The following is a 19,288-nucleotide window of genomic DNA, read 5'->3' as shown; positions in this document are numbered from 1 at the left end:
ACCCTGTTTTTAGCCCGATGCCACCGATATTAAGACAGGATACCTGTCCATCATCATGGATCCCGAGGAGATGCCTCTGGAYGAGCAGTGTGACCGCCTGCCCTACGACAGCAGCAAATGGGAGTTCCCCAGGGACAGGCTGCGCCTGGGTGAGTGCTTTGGGGTCACACATGGGGGGAGGAGGATTCCAAACGCTTCCCAACGCCAGTGGATCTGCTGGATAACCCAGGGAGAGCTGTCACAGTGCCAGGGTACTGCCACCTGCGGATTGAGGGTCCAAGAAATCAGATCAGAGGGTGAAACGAGGGATTTGGAAAGACCCTGTCAAAATAGCCACCACCTCTTTTCCTTGGAAAAGGGAAGCCAAGCTCTTGACAGGGAAGGAAGGCACCTCCAGGTACCAGCCCTGCCAAAAGTGTGATTCCATTCCCAGAGAGGAAAAGGGAATTTTCTTTTGAAGAAATCTATCAATTCATCCAATCATCACTTCCTTATCAACCAGCAGAACTCAGCTTTGAGCTGTAAAGAGCTCTCATGGAAAAATGAGGCACGTTTCACTGAACAGCTCCATTGGTTGGCTGATGGAGTAAGGGAATGTGAAAAGCTGGCTGTGTKTGTACAGTGAAACTGAAACATCTGTGTGCACTGAGGAGTGCAGGGAAAATATCCGTGCTTGTGTGTGCTCTCAGTGCTGCAGCTGGAAAACACGGAAGAAGGAGGCAGACAGACAAAAATCCCAAAATCTGACATGAGGGTGAGGCACAGAGTCAAACTGGCAGAACCAAAGAGCCAGACTCAGAGCCCTGAGAGCACACCAGGTAACACAGGAAAGGGAATATAAAGAARGGTTATCATCTTAAATTCCATTTAATGCAGCTTTTCCATCAAATCAGTGTYAATAACTGAAGGTTTAAAGGGTTGTGACTCCCTGAGTGCTCTGCTGGCTCTCTCTGTGATTTATGAGACCAGGGCACCACAATTCACCCAAACTCTGGCTTTGCTAAGCTCCAGAACAGCCCCAGGTAATGTTTCTCCCCTCAGGTGAGGTGCAGGTGTCAGCCCTGCCTTCAGTGAGCACWGACTGATTTATCCCCCTGATTTATCCTGTTCTCTGCCGTGCTGTATCGCATCCAGGCCATATGGATCCAGCCCAGGATATCCATATGGGATGGGATCTGGGTCTCTGTGACTGTCTGTGCCTGTGTCCTGCCTGGTTCCCTTGCACAGCTGGGCTTGCATGTCCCCTCCTGGCTGTCCCAGCCTGCCCACGTCCCCTGGGCTCACTCTTGACTCTTGCTTCTCTAGGTAAAACACTGGGTCATGGTGCTTTTGGGAAGGTGGTGGAGGCGTCTGCTTTTGGCATTGATAAATCTTCAACCTGCAAAACAGTGGCCGTAAAAATGCTGAAAGGTACAGCCATCCCCTGAAATCCTCCCTCCCCGGAGAGCTCAGGGACCCTGGGGCAGGGAGCTTTGCTCAGGGACCTGGAGGGCTCAGGGACCAGGGACAGGGAGGTTTGCTCAGGGATCCCGGGGCAGGGAGGTTTGCTCAGGGATCCTGGGGCAGGGAGATTTGCTCAGGGATCCTGGGGCAGGGAGATTTGCTCAGGGATCCCGGGGCAGGGAGATTTGCTCAGGGATCCCGGGGCAGGGAGATTTGCTCAGCTCCCAGGCAGTGCCAGGCTCACCGGGCTCAGGAGGGAGTGTGTTCCATGTAGGAGCAATCCTGTAAGGATGGAGGGAAGGGGAGGGAATGACAAGCAGGTTCCCTGCTGCTGATGAAGCTTTGTGCTCCTTGAGGAAGCAACCAGCAGCTTCCAGGTCTGTGGGGTGAGATTCCAGAATGGAATTCCTTGGGATAGCCTGGAACTGGAGCTGAGCCCTCCCTGGCAGAGCAGTGCGAGGGACTGGGCAAAGCCCAGAGCCAGGGGAGCGAATTACAGACATCCTGATTGCAATTAGTGAAAGGAGAGAAAGATTTCCCCCTCGGGGGTGGGTGGGAAGGAGGGAGCTGGGAGCTGGTCCTTCCTCCCATGCTGGATTTACACCCAGAGCCGCTGCAGGGAATGGATGCAGCAGCCACGCTGGGCAGGGCTGCTCACTGCTCCTCAGGTGATTCCAGAAGCTCAGGCCATGCTCCCACTGCAGGGCTGGTCACTGCTCCTCAGATGATTCCAGAAGCTCAGGCCATGCTCCCAGGGCTTCATCCATCGCTGCTGCATGACACCTTAACCCCTGCAATGCCACCAGCCAGCCACTGCTGCCACGGCATTTGGCTTCTGTCACCACCGGCTGCCTCTCCTGGTGCTCTGCTCCTCCCATCTCTSAGAAATCTCAGAAGCACCCATTTATCACCTCTCTGCACCTCCTGCAGGTCTGGCCTGCCCTCTCTGTTTCCATCCCTCAGCTCACCTTCTCTCCTGCTGTTGTATCTTCTGTTCCATGCCCATCTTCACATCCCTGGGATATCCTAGAAGCCCCTGATGCAAACACATTCCCATCTCCATCCCAAACTCACTGCCCAGGCCAGCTCTGGGGTTTCATTCCCTTTCATGCTGTGCTTCCCAGCTGATCCTTATGCCAGCACATCCTCAGCAATATTTGGCAGGTTCTCCATCATTTTACACCTCCCTCCCCCAGCGGAGGCAGCTGCCTCCCTCTGGTCTGCCCCTCCCCARCTAACGTGCCCATAATTCATCATTTTCATGAATAAAGCAGATTTTCCATTATCACTCAATCCATTAGGGAATTCAAAAGGCTCTGGAGCATTTCTGCCATGCCAGCACTGTGTGTCATTTCCATGCAGTGGGCTGGGATCTGCTCTGGATTGAAGGCTGAAATTCAGTGTKCAGGATGATCTGAGACACTTGTGAGGCTGGCTGTGTGAAAATCAGGGGAAATCAGGACACTCCCAGCTCCAYACACTGCTGACTGAAGGAATCTTGCAATAGCTCCTTATTTATGACACAGTTTGGAGAAAAATTGCAGGCAATTCTACAAACAGATCAAGAGGTTACACCCGTCACACCAAATCAGCTGTTGTGTAAACTTTYCTTCATATTTAAATCTCACATGATGCAAAGGAAACAGGACAAAGACTCTCCTGTTAAAATACATCATCAAAGTTTTGGAGAGAAAGCTGGGAAGGTAGAGCAGCCCCTGAAGAACCTTCTGGTCTGAGGGTGCCTGATTTAAATCAGCATCACTGGCCAGCCAGGGCTTCCCTGTCAGGTTCAGACATTGGAAAATGCATTTCTGGGTCAGTAAGACCTTATAGGGTTGAGCTTTAGTAATGCTGAGCATTCCCTGGCACATTTGGGGACACAGCCTCCAGATCTGTGGGTTCCCCATCACCTGCAGTGGTGAGTGCTCGGTGCTGTGGAAAAACCTGTTCTGAGGTATTGTAACCAAGCTCTGCTAAACTGCACAGCCCAGCAGACAGAAAGGGACACAATTTTTGTGCTGTGGGGGCTTGCAGAGGCTGGCTTTGCTGAGCTTGCAAAACTGAGTCCTGGCAAAGGCTCTCTGGGATCAGATTTGGGGGAAGGGACAGTCACCCTCCACAACCCACACTGGAGAAAGGAAGAGTCACCCAAAGATAAAGTGTTATCCCACTTCATAAAGGTCAGCAGACAATGAAACGGATGAATTATTATCGGGGTGAGAGGCTGAAAAGGCAAGATACTGCAAGGAACCTGGGTGGGTTTTGTTTCAAAGTATAAACAGGATCTTGCTGTGTCCTGTTAAAAATATCCTGTTGTGTAAAGATGATTTTTTTCCTGTTTATCTTAAGCAGAATGTGCAACTACTAAYGAATGCAAGGCTTTAATGTCTGAGCTGAAGATCCTCATCCATATAGGACATCACCTGAACGTGGTCAACCTGCTGGGAGCCTGCACCAAAGCTGGAGGTGAGGAATCCTCAGTAAATCAGGAGCAGGAAACATGCACTTTTCAGAGAGTTTRGGGGTGTTTGGATGTGCCTGTGGTGCAAGAGTAAATGCCAGAGATTTCCATGATTTCACTGCATTGAGAAGCAATAAGTTCTGCAATTTGCTGGTTTTCAGTTTCCATATTGCACCACATCAAGACTTCCAAAAGCAGRATCTTTAAACCAGGCCACCACTGCAGTGGCCTGAAGTTCCAGGTGGTTGGGCACAGTGAATTCTTCAGTGCCAGCTGAGCTGGAGATGCAGCAGCTCAAACCAAGGATTCTCTGCTCTTTGGCTCAATGAATGCTCTGCTCACAGGACAGCTTCAGCTGTTCCTGCAGGATGGAGCCCCACCCCTTCCAGGGCTCCTGAACTGTCCCATTTGGCGTCACTTCCCTGTTTTCTCTGTTGCCAGGAGGGTTTGTGCCCTGAAGGCAGGAACACACGGGCACTGTGGACTGCTCATTCCCAGGTTTCTCCTCCCTCTCCTYCCCCACCTTATCAGGAGGATGCACCAGGCTCCCAGAGCCTCATCCTTTCCCAGCCCTTCACCCTCTCCAGGCAAAGCCAGCAGTTCCTGCTCCATGGGCAGGAAGCCTGGGGCTGCCCTGGATGCAGCAGGAGCAGGGATTTTCACGGGGCTGAGCTGGCAGGAGTGGCTCTGCATCACAAAAACAGAGAGGGCCCCATAAATCTGGACCTTTGCCCCTAAAACATCCCTTCCCATACTGCCAGGCAGAGCATCCGTGTCTCTTATGGAGCTTTAACTTCAGGGGAASAGCTCTCGAGGATGGCTCTTCCCTGCTGACCTTCAAAGCCTTCAAAACCACCCCAAAGGACAGATTCAGGTGATCTGAGGACAAGGAAAACCCCAGAGTGAAACAAATGAAGGGGGAAATGTGAAAGAGGTAGTGCACTTAGCTGAGACCCCAAAGCCATCAGTTTCCCAAAGCTGTTGTCCAGTCACAGGGGAAAAGGAAACCTTCAGTGAGGTGGATGTTATGGGACACCAGGGCAGAAATCTCCCCTCCAGCAAGGTGGGTCAGTTCCTCAGGAWACAGCAACCAGCAGCTGTGGATACTGCTGGAATCTGGGAGCCTGTTTTGACCATCATGGAGCACGATATCTTTCAATCCCTTATCTAAAACCAATAAATCCTTGTGATAATTAGGTTTTTTTGCTTGCCCCTCTGCCTCTCCTGGGTACTTTGGCATTCAGCCAGCACTCAAACCATGACAGAAACTCCCAGGAATTGTAGCACTCCARACCCCAAAAGCTTGTATGGCAGCATGGGCAGCTCCAGCTGGAGGGGTTTGGGGTTCAGATGCAGGAGCCAGGAGCCTTTGCTCAGGACTGTGAGCAGAGGGGCAGAAACACTGGGAATTCTGGTGATTCTCCTGTRCTCCCAAGTCCCCAGGGTGGCTCAGGACCAACAGGTGCCTCAGGCCTGGCAGCAAGACCAGGGGTCAGGAGCTCTTAACCAGAACAGCCCCAGAGCTCTGCTTGCACAGCAAGAGACACCTCAGGAACTGATCAAAGGCTCTCTTGTCTGATTTCTGGGAAACATTTTCACCCTGGAGCCCCCCCAGTTCCCATTCTCTACCCTGCTCCATCCTGGTAGAGGAAGCCCTCTCTCCTCCCTGCCAGGTGCTGGGGGTGCCCTTGGGGAGCAGAGGGGTGCAGCAGCACCTCACAGGGCAGGCACTGCTTTGTTTTCCTCTGAGCAGTGCAAGAGCAGACTGAAGGAAAACAGCCTTGAGCTCCAGAGGCACCGCGGAGCCGAGTTCCTGTGTAATCCCAGTGCAGAGCAGGCGCTGTCCCCTCCCATCAGCCTTTATGTAACCCTGTATTCCTGATGGAGGATATTCAGGATGCACATACATTATTGGAACAAGGGAGCAGATCACAGATTTGAACACTTTGGCGCAGTGTCTGATGTTCAGAACTAATGCACGGGGTGTGCTTTACAATGAGGGAACAGAGTATGGGGATCCATGCCTGGGAAGGCTTTCAAACCCAGGAATGAATCACTGAGCAGAGCTTTAAATGCAGTTCTGGAATCTACATTTCCTCAGGGCATCCATGAGGAATGTTGGATTCGGGGTTCTTCGGAGCCAAATCTCTTGAGCATGGTCAGGTGCTGGCATTGGGGCCTTGAGCCCTGCTGGGCAGAGCTGCGGGGTCAGCACTGGAATACTGGGATTGGGGATTGGTGTTTTTGCAGCCAGTTGGAGGTGGCAGGCAGAGGGGCTGGGGGATCCTGGTGAGCCCCAAGGTGRGCACTCAGGGGGTCAGTGCCCCGGGGCTGGGGTGAGCCCAGAGCCAGGCAGGAATGCACAGGGAGCACCACGGGCTTGATTTTGAGTGCAGGAGTTCACCGTCTCCCTTCAATGGGACCCTGTGTTCCCAAAGGTGCCCCTGTCCCTGTCTCAGGCTGTCCCAGGGTCACTGTCCCCCCTGGCAGCTCTCTCTGGCACTGCTGATGGCMCCCAAAGGTGCCCCTGTCCCCATGCCAGGCTGTCCCAGGGTCACTGTCCCCCCTGGCAGCTCTCTCTGGCACTGCTGATGGCACCCAAAGGTGCCCCTGTCCCCATGCCAGGCTGTCCCAGGGTCACTGTCCCCCCTGGCTGTTCTCTTTGCACTGCAGGACATGGAACCCCTCCAGCCCCGCTGCTGTGCCCGGGAGGATGCAGAGCCCACAATCCTGCTCAGCTCCTGCCCCAAGGCCAAGTGCAGCTCTCAGYGCTTTCCCTTTGAAGTTCAAACTCCTGAGCCTGAACCACAGACCTTCTCCAGAGAAAAAGGCTCTGGACATGAAAGTCTCACTGTTTGGGATTGATATTAATCCGTGTTTATCCCCTTCCCAGTCCCATGAATTCACCTAACTCACATTTGATGATTACAAAAAAACAAAGGTCCAGAACGCAGCTTTTCCTTTCCCTAACATCTCACACTGCAATATAAAATCATTTCAAGCAGATCTTAAAAAAAAAAAAAAACAACAAACCCTGCATAAATGTAGGAAAGTAGCACTGAATCTGCAGTGTTTTGCACAGGAGTAAGGAAGAAACTGAGAGCACTTTCCAGGCTTTCAAAAACTTTCTGCAGCTTTTGATTTAGATCTGTCTATGGCCCCGCATACTTTGATTTCCTCTAGTGSCACCAGCTCCACCCAAAACAAACAATTGTGAAGCCAGCAGAGAAAATGAAAAATTGTTCCATGCTATGGACAGAGCAAACCAAACTTAACAGCATTTGGGATTGCATTGATCATCCTGAATTTTCCTGGTTTAGAAATAAGGAATAAATACCAATTGCTCTCATCTCATGGGGAAAACTAAAAATGTTTTCTCTTCTCTCCACATTCCTACTGCTTGTGTCCTTCTGGAGTGTCACTCCTCTGTTTCCTCATTTCCTCATCTGTACAACAGGAATGTCACTTATTTTGAAGAGGATTTGGGAGGATAAATCAGAATTACGTGCTTTGCAGTGCTTCAAAACTCATTTGACTTTCACTGTCTTTTTTAGGTCCTTTAATGGTCATAGTGGAATACTGCAAATATGGAAATCTGTCCAACTATCTAAGAGGGAAACGAGGGGATTTCATTGCATACAAGGTAAGAAAATGAGAGTTTTCATAGTCATGAGGGAGGGAATCAACAACCACTGACAAAAGCTGGATTTTCTCTGCATTGGCACTGAGGCAGCTGGGTATTTCTATGGGCAATTTGTTTAATTTATTTTCTCAAGGCAAGAAAAGGGATTTTTTTTTTCCCTGCAGGATCTCGCTGCCATCGTGTTGTCGCACCTCCCAAAGAATCAGTGCAAGTACCCAAACACTGCAGGGCACTTGAGAGATAGGAGATGATCTATGAGAATTCCCAGCACAAAGGGGGCAGCAAAGCAGTGGTGAAAAACTGAACWAGGGGAAGGTGAACCCTCCCAAAATGCCAGGCTGCTTTGGGGGTTTTTATTTCTAGGSCCACCCCCCAGGTGGAGGCAGCAGATCCTTCCCCCACTGCTCATTCCCACCCTATTTRTCCCTTCCCYKRRSCCRSCCCTGAARTCTGTGCTGTAACAACACCCTGGGYCGTGGATTTCCTGCATCAAACCCAAGCAAATGGTTTGGTTCCCAAACAGTTCCCTCCATGCACACAAACATCTGAGCAGCCCAGACTGGGCTGGGATGGCAGCAGGACACAGGAGACAGAGAGCAGTGCTGGGAAGGGATGGGGCTGACTCCTCCTGGGGAATATCCAGCACRGAGCAGGCTCTGTGGTCCCAGCCCTGCCGGAAAATGGAGCCTCACCAAGATTATTTTYCCAGATGATTCCATCATTATTATAATWATTATTATTATTAAAGCCATTGTGTGCAGGCACCAAAGTACGTGAGGGACTCGGTGTGAGTGAAGGAGATTTTCCTGCTGCACTCACTCAGAATTTCCTCCTCCCCATTGTCCCATGAGCTGAGGGTTGACTGTGCCTCCTCCCCAAGACAGACACGTCAGAGCCCCTCATGCACATCCCTGGAGGGCATTTTTCACGTGCTTTCCTAGGACAGCAAAAGGCACGGAATAACAGTCTGTCTCTGCTCACCTCAGTCTCACCCAGCCAGCTCTCAGCTARCTCTGATGTGGAATATTTCCATCAGAGGAAGGGAATCAAATAAMTAGGAATAGGAATAGGAAATAAATAGGAATAAATGGGAAACAAGGCTTTGTTAGTACCGCTCTTCACGGTACATCATATTCAAATGTGTTTGAGCTCAYTTTCAGAGGGCACTTCCTCCTTATGCCATTCTATCACGTATTTTGATTCCTCAAGCATTGCATCACACAAAGTTAAATCAGGTTTATGCCATTTCTAGTCCCAGGAAAGCTCAGACCAAGCCGAGAAAAGCCTGGATGAGTCCAACAGTGACTTAACTGAGCTGATCAAGAGGCGTCTCGAGAGTGTGGCCAGCACAGGCAGCTCTGCCAGCTCAGGATTTATTGAAGATAAGAGTTACAGCGACTCAGAAGATGATGAAGAAGGTAAAAGAACCCTCCTTCATCCCAAATAATTTATTGGGAAGATTTCTGCCACTTGGCTAGTGCCACTCACRCTGTCACACACTTTACAAGCCCTTACATGGTTTGGCTTGTTCCCGAAATCCCAAATTCTTTCTCTTGCCTGTTCCCCACTCCAGCTCTCTCACAGTGAGATTGGCAGCACTGTACTGTGGACAAAAGCTGCTCCTGTTGTGTGAGAGGAGAAACAGGAATGTTTTACAGAAGATTTGTGAGGCCACTCTGTCCCCGGGCTCCTCACTCRCTCTCTATAAAACTTCCCTCATTCCCATCCCCAGCCCTTGTTTTGCCCATACCTAAATGAGTGACTAATGGATGAGGGAACTTTATTAATTATCTGATCTTCTGCCTCTGGGCCAGCTGATCCTCACCCAGAGCTGTGACCCATCAGAGATCTCCCATCCAACCCTCAGTGCGGGGCAGGGGCCATCAGCACACGCGTGGCACCGGTGTCACCGAGCTTTGGAGCGACTGCTGCAGGGTTTTGCCATGATGTGAGTTTTGCTCTGATCTCTCCTAGATGCTGAGGATCTGTACAAGAGGCCCCTGACTCTGGAGGATCTGATCTGCTACAGCTTCCAGGTGGCCAAAGGCATGGAGTTCCTGGCCTCCCGAAAAGTGAGCTGCTCAGACTTCTTGCACGAAATCTGATCTGAAAAAATCCAAACACACTTTTGAGCCTGAGTAATGTGCTTTTTGCTCCAGTATTAGAGTGCTGGAGATGATGTTAGCTCTGAGGGTTCATCAGTAATTAGCACTGAAGGGCTGGGAGGGAGCAGGGACTGGCACCTGCAGCAGGAGGGGATGGACAGAAGGGGTTGATACAGATTGTGGGACCATTTGTGGAGCTGCCTCGTGAAGAAATGCAGAAACGACTCACAGAGAAAGCTCCTTTGAGAGTGATGACCAACAGYGACAAATGAGGAGGGAGTATCCAGCTATTGTTTAGCTCTTTTGGGTACAACAGGAGGTTTTTGTAGCTGTGGAACACCTTTTTGAGTAAATGCAGTGTAATCCAYGTGCCAAAGTGTGCAGAGCTCTGAGTCTGCACTTACCCCATCTCAGCACACCTGGACCTGCACTGGCAAACACAGCCACAGTTCCTGCATTTCCCAGTGATCAGCTAACTAGGAAATCGAGCTCCCTTCCTCTTGTAACTGCCAGGGTATTTCAGATAGAAAAATCCCAAATCTGCCTGTACTGTTGGCTTGTTCCTGGAGTTATTCTTCCTCTTGCACATGACAGTGTATCGGGGGCAGATCCCCACTCACATTTCCCTTCTCTARCCTGCCCCCAACAGCAGTTCCTTTAATTCCCCATTCCCAAAGGAGCTCTGCTGCTTCCAACCCCCAGTGCAGCCCCCTCTGACCCTGTCCTTCCCTGGCAGTGCATCCATCGGGATCTGGCAGCCAGGAACATCCTCCTCTCTGAGAACAACGTGGTCAAGATCTGTGACTTCGGCCTSGCCAGGGACATTTATAAAGACCCCGACTACGTCCGGAAGGGAGATGTGAGTGCAAGAAGCTTCAATTGCTCACCTCAGATTGTTTCCCGTGGGCTTGGGCAGAACAATAACAGCAGCTCTGGCAACCTCTTKTGTCTCTGGCTTTCAGGCACGACTTCCACTCAAGTGGATGGCTCCAGAAGCTATTTTTGACAAAATTTACACCACGCAGAGCGACGTGTGGTCTTTTGGAGTGCTGCTGTGGGAAATATTTTCTCTAGGTAAGAATGGYTTCAAACCTTTCTTCCCCCCTAGTTTATGGCTGCTTTGCTAAGGAAACCTTTTAACAAAAGGTGGTAATGTGGGGCAGTGTTTGTGTTTCACTGAGGACAAGTGCACAGCACAGATCAGCGGTGAAATAAAGCCAATTTCAGTGAGAGCTTCACCTGACAAAGGGCATGAAAACCCTGGGGAGGAGGGGAAAAATCCAAACCCCTGGGCCTGACGTTTGTACCAAGTGAAAGCAACGGAGCTCAGAGATAAGTGGCAAACCTCTGCTGCTTGGGAGTGGCAGATATCTGCTTCAGAGAACCCCAGAGCTCCCAGGCTGCAGAGGGGCACCTGCTGGGGCCACAGGGGCTGCTGCTGGTGCTGGCAGCCCATGGAACACAAATCACATGATATTTTATCCCAGCTTGATTACCTACCCCACAAAACCTAGGATTTTCTATGTAAGAAAAATCTGCTGTTGGCGAGGCACAAGAACCAGTGCTGGGCTCAGCCTAAACCCTTTTGGCAGCAGAGTAAAGGTAGAACATGGGCTCTTCTGGCTGCACCACTTGCAAGCCACAGCATTTCTAAAAGAATAACAATGATTAATAATAATGTTCTTTATGTACTCGAGATCTCATCCCAGGGTGCTGTTGGAAATCTCAGCCTCCCTGAGATCTGGTTACTGTCCAGCAGATAAAGCTGTGAAACTCAGACAAGCAGCCCCACAGACACTCAGACTTTGCTGCTCTCCAACTCTCCTTGCAGAGTGGCAAGTTTTGTTTTCCTGAGGGAATTTAGGAATGTCAGCTCTGTATTTTTAATCAGCATTTGCAGACAAAAGAAAACAAGAAGCATTGTCAACTTAAGCTGCAGGATTTTAAGCAAACTCTAATCTCTTTCTATCTTTAGTTTGTGGATCAGTTGAAATTAATGATTGGGCTCAAGATGCCAAGTGAAAATGCAAAGTCTGGAGTTGTTTTATCCTAATCTTTATTTAGGGCTGGCTGCAAAATCATAACCTGCTTGCAGTCCAAGTCTTTGATTTGGACTTTTCCCTTGTCCCCATCTGCACACCAAGCAGAAAGTTCACACTCAAGAGGTTGAAACARGAGGCAGCTCCTGCTTTCATTGGGGTTCAGCCCTGCTTGTTTAGGGTGTTGTTCTTTTGGGGTAACAGCTCCATGGCTCTGTAAAAGCATCACCTGCTGCAGGTTTAGAAACACTACAGACAGGCAAAGTTTTTTGTGGAAAGGAATAATCCAATTTTACCAGATTATTCAGGAATATCATCAGTACTTAGAGCCAAGCTTGGGGGGAGCAGGCTGTCCCCTGGGAACCAAAGAATGGAATGCTAAGGAATCCAAGGGACACTGCAGGAACATACTTTGGATCATTCCCAAAGGTCCTGGCAGGGTTTAACAGATGCAAACTTTGGGTCATTTGGCCTTTAATATCAAATCCCAAACACAAATCTCAATCCAGTCATTGAACTTCATCTCTATTTTCATCTATTTAAAAAAAAATAATTTCTCTGGGTCCTTTTAGCCCCTTTTCTAGATGCAGGTGCTTGCTTGGCACCGTCCCCTTCTGAATTTGGAAGCTCCCAAATTGCTGCAGGGCTGCCACCCGTGCAGCAGTCTCTGCCCTGGCGGTGACGTAGATCACAAACTGCTCTCGCAGTCGGTGGCACAGGCTCAAAAGGAGTCGTTTTCTCTGAGAGGGTTTTTCATCCAGCTCATCCAGGCATGCCTGTGGTTTGGCACTGCTCACATCTGCAGCTCAAACGATAAATATTTAATTAAGGATTTGTGTCACTGATTGAATTCTCTCATATAAAAGTTTCACAGATCATCGAGAGCTGAGGGATGAAAGTTATTTGTCAGTGTCACAGGGTGTGTTTTGGCTCCCATTTAGASCTGCTGCTCTCACTGGGTCCCACAGACTGAGCACAGCCTAAAAACAGGGAAAATAATGATTAGGAGAATGCTGAGTTTAGTTTGGGTCCCTGCAAGATCAGAAGGTGAGTGAAGGACACAGAAAGGCTGGCAGACTGGATCTGCTTTGGTGAGACGCAGGGAAATCAGGACTTGAGGTAATATTAATTTCCATCTGGGGCCGAGTATGCAATGAGCTTTAAATTATTCAAATGGGGTCAGCACACCTCGTGTCAGGTAGTGGCAGCAGTGTTTAATACATCCTGAATCCCTTCTGGTTCACAATGTCGGTGTCTCCTGCAATTTCCACGTGCGCTGTTCCAAAAGCAATCAGAGATAATTATGCAAACAAGCARTGCCTGGTAGTAACATCAGCATCTYATTATCCCACYAAAATAGCACCAAGATCAAAAGAGGGCTCCCATATCCAATGCATGCCACATCCTGGAGCATTTTGGATGAGATTCYCCCTAAGGAAAGCATCTTGTGTAGACCTTACACCACATGTCCCAGCCTACATTGCTCCCAAGCCGTCTCAACATTCCAAATCCAAGTTACTGGATTTATCCCCAGTGCAGATGAAGGACAGCACTGGGTGGAAGTGGAAAAGGGAGAGTTCCTTGCTTTTGTGATCTGAGCTGCCTCCAGCTGGTAGGAGGCCAGCACCAGTCAAAATACAAACTCCCAAAAGCTTCTGCAGTCAGAAGTGAATCAGAATCATGGAATGCTCAGGGGTTGGATTGGACCTTGAAGATGATCCAGTGCCAATCTCTACTGCCATGGGCAGGGCACCTCCCACCAAACCAAGGCTTTATCCAGAYTGCCTTTGAGCACTTCCAGGGATGGGACATCCACAGCCTCCCTGAGCAACCTGTGCCGGAATCTTACTACCCCACAGCGAAATATTTCATCCTAATATTTAACTGAAATTTCCCCTCTTTCTCTTTGTCCCATTACTCCTTGTCCTGTCACTGTTACTCTTTGCCTTCCTTGTATTTCTCTCACCAACGCCGTGCAGTTGATCTCATCAGTGATCAGAGACAGAGAACTCAGACTGTGAGACCAAGTGGAATTGTCTATCCATGAGATGAGCAGTTAATTACCAGGCTATTCCAGGCATAATGCCAGGCCAAAGGCCAAAATAGAAGGAAAATCCAGGTATAAAGCAGAAAGGGTGGTACTGACTATCTCCAATTGACACTCCAGGAAACACTGTCAGTCCTGTGGTCTGGTACTTGCACATGCAGGAAATTCAGATGTGCAGGGGCTCAGCATCCCAGGGCTCTGCATGTCCTGGGAGCCCATTTGGGCTGAGATGCCCCTTAGGAAGCTCTGGGATCTCAGCTCTCCCTTGCAGGGCTCTGCACACTGAGCAGCCAGACTCACAGAGCACAATAATTCTGGAAGCAGCCACGTTTTGGCACCCTTCTCACTGCTTTATCCAGCAGATTTCTGCTGTTCTTGTCGTGCCCCCAAGTGCACAGCACATGGTGGTGTTTCCAAACGGGAACTATGCAGGAATGTTATGGACAGTAAATCATACACAGATTCCTCAAGGGCTGGATACAGATCCCACTCAATCCCCTGTGTTAAGACTTGATTAAATTGTTTCTAAATCCATCATCCAGCCTCTGGGATGCCAAAATGTCCAAGACAAGGGTTGTGCTGCATGGGAAGCTTTTGCTGAGGAGGAAGGGAGGGAGRGAAGGGAGTTACAAATCTTTTCATTTTATCACAGTTGGTTCAGTAACATTTCAAACTTCAGCTTAGACTTCTCCTCAATTTCACCAGTGAGGTCTGGATTACTCAGATGCCAAAGCACTTCCCCAAAATTTAGTGGGAGTTAACACAAAGCTCCCAGCCCTTCACAGCACTCAGCAATCCCAGGTGAAACTCAGCTAACACTGGAGCGGCGCTGGAGGTGAACAGAATTGAACACACAGGCAGGAAAGCTGCAAGGTCATTGGCAAGGAAGTTTTCCCTGTAGGATAATGCAGATCTGATAGCTGGGAGCCAGGGCTGCCATTCCACACCTGGGGTGCCCACAGCCCCCTCTGCAGTTWCTCACAGGGGTTCTCAGGCAGTGAAGGGTGAGCAGGAATTACTTACCCCGTGTGTATCCACACCAGGCTAATGGTTTGGAAAACACAAGTAACCCACGGAATGAGCTGGAACTTTCCTGTCACTGACCAAGGCATCATTTAAAGTCTCAMACTGATTAAGTTTCTTTCTCCTCTGCCCTGTTTTACCTTGGAGTGGTCCTGACTGTATCACAAATGACTGAAGTGTCTAAAGAGACAGAGTGAGTCAGTGACAAATTTCCAAACCTATCCAAAGCAGACTGTGAGTGATTGCAAGTCCCTCTTTGCTCTAGCTCCTGTCACTGCCACGCTCTGGGTCACCTGGAATGCCCAGCAGAGATCTCCAGTTCCCCAGGTTGTTAAGCAGAGCCCGTGCCACCCTGAAGCCTGTCCCTTTCTCCCCAGGTGCCTCTCCATACCCCGGAGTGCAGATCGATGAGGATTTCTGCCGGCGGCTCAAGGAGGGGACCCGGATGAGATCTCCAGAATATTCCACCCCYGAAGTGTAAGAGCTGCTGGCTTTGGGCTGGGAGCTGATCCATCCCACGGAAGAGATTGTGTTTAACTGGGGAGGGGGAAGGAGGCCACAGCTGTGTGTTTTATTTTCAGTAAAGCTGTGCTTGTGGATATTTTGGGTGTCTGACAGCACAGACTGCCCAAGGCAGGCTGGGGTTTGCCAACACGAAGATGATCAGGTGCCTCATGTCAGCTGTAGTTCATGGTGCTCAGACCTCAGATTCTGGGACAGAAAAAAAACATCCACAACCAGGACTTATTTCAGCACTATCAGCACAGCCCAGCAGCCAGACTTTGGGTCAGTGAAAACAAAAGGCCTGCAGGCTCAGCTGAGGCAGGAATATGGAAATAAAAACATCTCCCATGAGAATTAGAACAGAATTACAGCACATGGAGATCTGGACCTGTCCTAATCCCAAACTATCCAAAGGCTGGCCAAACCAAGGAGCAGTGGAATGAAATAGTTTGGAAGCCAAGCTCCAATCCTTCCCCATTCTTAATCCCTGTTTAATTTCTCCAGCTACCAGACAATGCTGGATTGCTGGCACGGAGTTCCCACGGAGAGGCCGACGTTCACYGAGCTGGTGGAGCGCCTGGGGGATCTTCTTCAGGCCAACGTGCAGCAGGTACAGCAGAGCCAGCCTTTCTTCAAGAAAAGGGGACATTTGCATGGGCAGAGGTGAAGGTTATGCTGAAATGTGAAATTTCACTTCCTACCAGAGCTCACAAAGAAAACGCCTGCTGGGATGAGTAAAGTCAAATGTTAATTTTGCTTCTGATTTGCTCCACCTCCTGAATTTTCTCTCTCATTTCCAAGTTTATGTTCACCAGTGCTCTTAGAAGCTTTACAGTTACAGCACAGAAAGTCAGTCATACCATTATTAATTTYGTAACAGTTAAAGCAGTTGTTTTCTTCTTCAGTAAAAACAACCAGAGCAGTTATGCAATTGTCAATTTAATTGAAGAAGAAATCAAACACTCTCCTCCATCTCCTTCCTGTTTGTAAACAAATTTAGTGGAGCTGAGCTGAAGAGGGCCCAGTCTGCAATATGAAGAGCTTGTGAGTTTGATTCTATAACCAAAGTAAATTAAGGAGACATAAAAATCATGATAAGGGAATAGGGCACTTAACTGGTTCTCAAAATTAAAAATAACAAAAAAAAAGAAGCACAGTGAAATGTGGGGAAATGGTTTCAGGAGCTGCAGGCAGAGTCATTGCTGAGGATTACTGCAGGGGGGTAATGACAATGCAGAGCTCATTACCATGTGCAGCAGCACTTCCTGGGGAGGACRTGAAATTAAATCCTGTCAGGCTCCCATGTGAAGGCCTGGCTCTTCCCAAGCTGCAGCTCCTGAACTTGAACAAACCCAAGCAGTCTGTCCATTCTGTCCGTGGGCAATTGCTCCTGACCAGGACTGCAATATCTGAGTCTGTTCAGCCTTTCCACATCCCAGCATTCCCAAAGTGCCCCAGCTCCCTCCCTGCACAGTAATCCTTGGATGAAGGGTGCATTCCAACTTCCATAACTTCCACAGGGTGTGAGGAACATCATAATCACCTCCAACAGAGTTCAGTTAAAACACAGCCCAGTCCTCTCTCTGCACAAAGCTCTGTAGGACACAATCACCTCYTACATGTGAGATGTGGCACAAAATGAACTTCACCAGCTCTGTGCTCTTTGCTGTTYTTAATTTCACAGGATGGCAAAGACTATATTCCACTGAACATCACCTTGTGTCCAGATGGAGAATCCAATTCCAAAACCTGCCCTGTGGAAGAAAACTTGAACAACGGAGTGAATCGCTGGAGCGCAGTGGAAACTGGGTGAGAAAAACAGATACAGGGTGGGGGAAAGAAACATTTCACTGTCTGGGGTCCACTCTCAGTGTAGGGCTGGTTAAAAAATCAGACAAATTTGTCAGGGTGTTACGAGAGGTGGAAAAAGGGAAGTGTTCCAGGGAACTGGGCTGTGTGAGGATGTAGCTGCAGCGRGTGCAGCATCTGCCTGGGTTTGCTGCTGACCCCTCAACTTTCCTGTTTTCAGCAACAACAGCGAGAAGAGACCCCTGAGTGTGAAGACATTTGATGAGGTGCCAGTGGAAAAGGAGAAAGTGATGCATGAGGTAAGCAAGGTGGCTTCATCCTTCCCCACCAGGCTCACACATTACCCATCAGCAGCACCAGAAACCCTCATCAGAGCTTCTCAAATCTATTTGGGAGGAGAGAGCTTGAAATCAGGCAGGAGATTTGGCCCTGGCACCCACATGGGGATGTGTGACAGCAAAGAGGGACTTGCATGTCTCTTAAATAATTTCAATAGAACTCACATGTGATGGCCCTGGCTAAGGGGCTTTATGTTACATAATTTTATTTTTTTTTATGTAACTGATTAATTTATGTTACATTTGATTTAATCTATATTACATTTCAAGATGGTTTTCCACCATACCAAAGTGGCAGCTCATTGAAATGGAGCTCTTGGAGGGGAGTGTGTCCAGAACACATTCAGGCTGGCTGAGGCAGACAATCACCTGGTGGGGGTGTAAAGGTGCTCAGTTCTGGGGAGACAAGRCAAAGGTTCAAGATCCTGGTCTTGATCCACACAAAGGGCTTTAACTCTGAGTTTTCCTCATTCCAAGTGAGTGTATTTCTAGCTAGTTTAATGCCACTGCAGGGTGGGAGAGTGTTAAAGGTTTAATTTTCCCTCCAGGAGAAAACAAAGGCTTGGTTTGTTACAGAGTGATGGTTCTGCTTGTTGGCTTCSTCTGAAATTACCAGTTGGATTTTCTCATTTAAAAAAATCAAAGAGCTCTCCAGGAGCAGCTCCTGAATTCCCTCTGTGTGCTGTCCCCACCTGCTGCCCCAGTGGCTCCTCCTGTGTCCCCAGGGAGGGTCCTTTGCCCTGCACAAATGCTTGGGATGGGATCAGAGTTTTGGGGGGATCCTGAACCCCTCAGGAAAGCTCCTGGCACAGGAGGAGAAGCCTCAGGGGCTGAGGGGCAGCTCAAGGACAGCTCCTGCTGGGTCCCTCCTGGACAGAGCCATTCCAGACCCAATCCCCTGGGCAGGCTCAAGGCTCCAGCYCCAGTTTATCCTGGAAATATTTCCTGCCCTTGACAAATACAGTGTGTTTCTCATTAGTTCTCTGCTGAGCACAAATTGAGGCCCATTATTGCCTCGCATTTTACCAGATGGAATTCCTGTCTCGTTATCGGCGCATCTCAGGGATTAGAAAGCTCAGAAATTTCCCTGGCTCCTGCATCTTCCCTCTTACAGGATAAAATCTGTCCCTGTGAATCACACAGAGACATTTGCTGGATCAATCCAGWCTCAGTGTGAGATTATTGCTGCCAGCACGAGCATTACCTGTCCAAGTGCTCCCTGCTCGTGGCATTTTGAAATAAGCCTTTACATGAGGGGGGAACAGATTCCCAAAAGGGTGATAATGCATCAAGAGATCAGAAGTAAACCTGATATTTCAACAAGGATCTTTTCAATTGAAATCACTGTCTGATCTGCTTTTGGACAGAGTAAGTGCACTTGGGCTGTTGAAGTTTTGTTAATTATCAAGGCCTGAGCAGTCATTAGTTATTATTCCTGTCTTTGTGCCACTTCTCTGTGATCTCCGGGGAGATCCTTTTAGCAGAGGGGTGTAAGCAAAACGCAGAGCAGCCYCCAGATTAACTGTCCTGGACCACATGTCTGAAGGGGAAACAGGGAATAAAATCCAGAGACAAGCTGGGCTTCACCAAGGGCTGGACAGACCTCATGAATTTGGGATTTCACTTTATAAACTCCTTTATAAACCAATCTTTTTAACAACTGATAGATGACCAAAGCATGTTTAAATGGCTTTTGTTTGTTATTTATTGTTTGATGAGATTATTTTTTACATCTCTGTCACTTTGACTGGTAAAATAAGACAGAGTGGAGTTTCACTTGTGAGTTCACTTATGCTGCCTTGGTTTTGACAAATGCTCAGATGTGCAACTCTCCAGTATCAATTGATATTGATTTATCAAATGTATCAAATATATT

At 48.9% G+C, this 19,288-nt stretch overlaps 1 protein-coding gene across 1 annotated transcript in view; it reads left to right on the top strand.

Annotated features, from left to right (window-relative positions):
- LOC130575916 (vascular endothelial growth factor receptor kdr-like) overlaps positions 1-19,288 on the top strand; it is a 73,687-nt gene that overhangs the window by 42,191 nt on the left and 12,208 nt on the right. Inside the window, exons 13-24 of the mRNA XM_057370157.1 lie at positions 14-149; positions 1,306-1,410; positions 3,796-3,909; positions 7,459-7,547; positions 8,800-8,965; positions 9,522-9,619; positions 10,389-10,511; positions 10,615-10,726; positions 15,139-15,238; positions 15,770-15,875; positions 16,950-17,074; positions 17,295-17,373. Of these exons, the coding sequence (XP_057226140.1) occupies positions 14-149; positions 1,306-1,410; positions 3,796-3,909; positions 7,459-7,547; positions 8,800-8,965; positions 9,522-9,619; positions 10,389-10,511; positions 10,615-10,726; positions 15,139-15,238; positions 15,770-15,875; positions 16,950-17,074; positions 17,295-17,373 (1,353 nt within the window). The remainder of the gene's footprint in view (positions 1-13; positions 150-1,305; positions 1,411-3,795; positions 3,910-7,458; positions 7,548-8,799; positions 8,966-9,521; positions 9,620-10,388; positions 10,512-10,614; positions 10,727-15,138; positions 15,239-15,769; positions 15,876-16,949; positions 17,075-17,294; positions 17,374-19,288) is intronic.

Source organism: Malurus melanocephalus, unplaced genomic scaffold (assembly GCF_030028575.1).
Source record: "Malurus melanocephalus ecotype Western Australia unplaced genomic scaffold, MMel_1.1 scaffold_120, whole genome shotgun sequence".
Taxonomy (NCBI): domain Eukaryota; kingdom Metazoa; phylum Chordata; class Aves; order Passeriformes; family Maluridae; genus Malurus; species Malurus melanocephalus.
The sequence above is the reverse complement of the archived record's forward strand: the minus strand, read 5'-3'. Positions and strand labels throughout refer to the sequence as shown.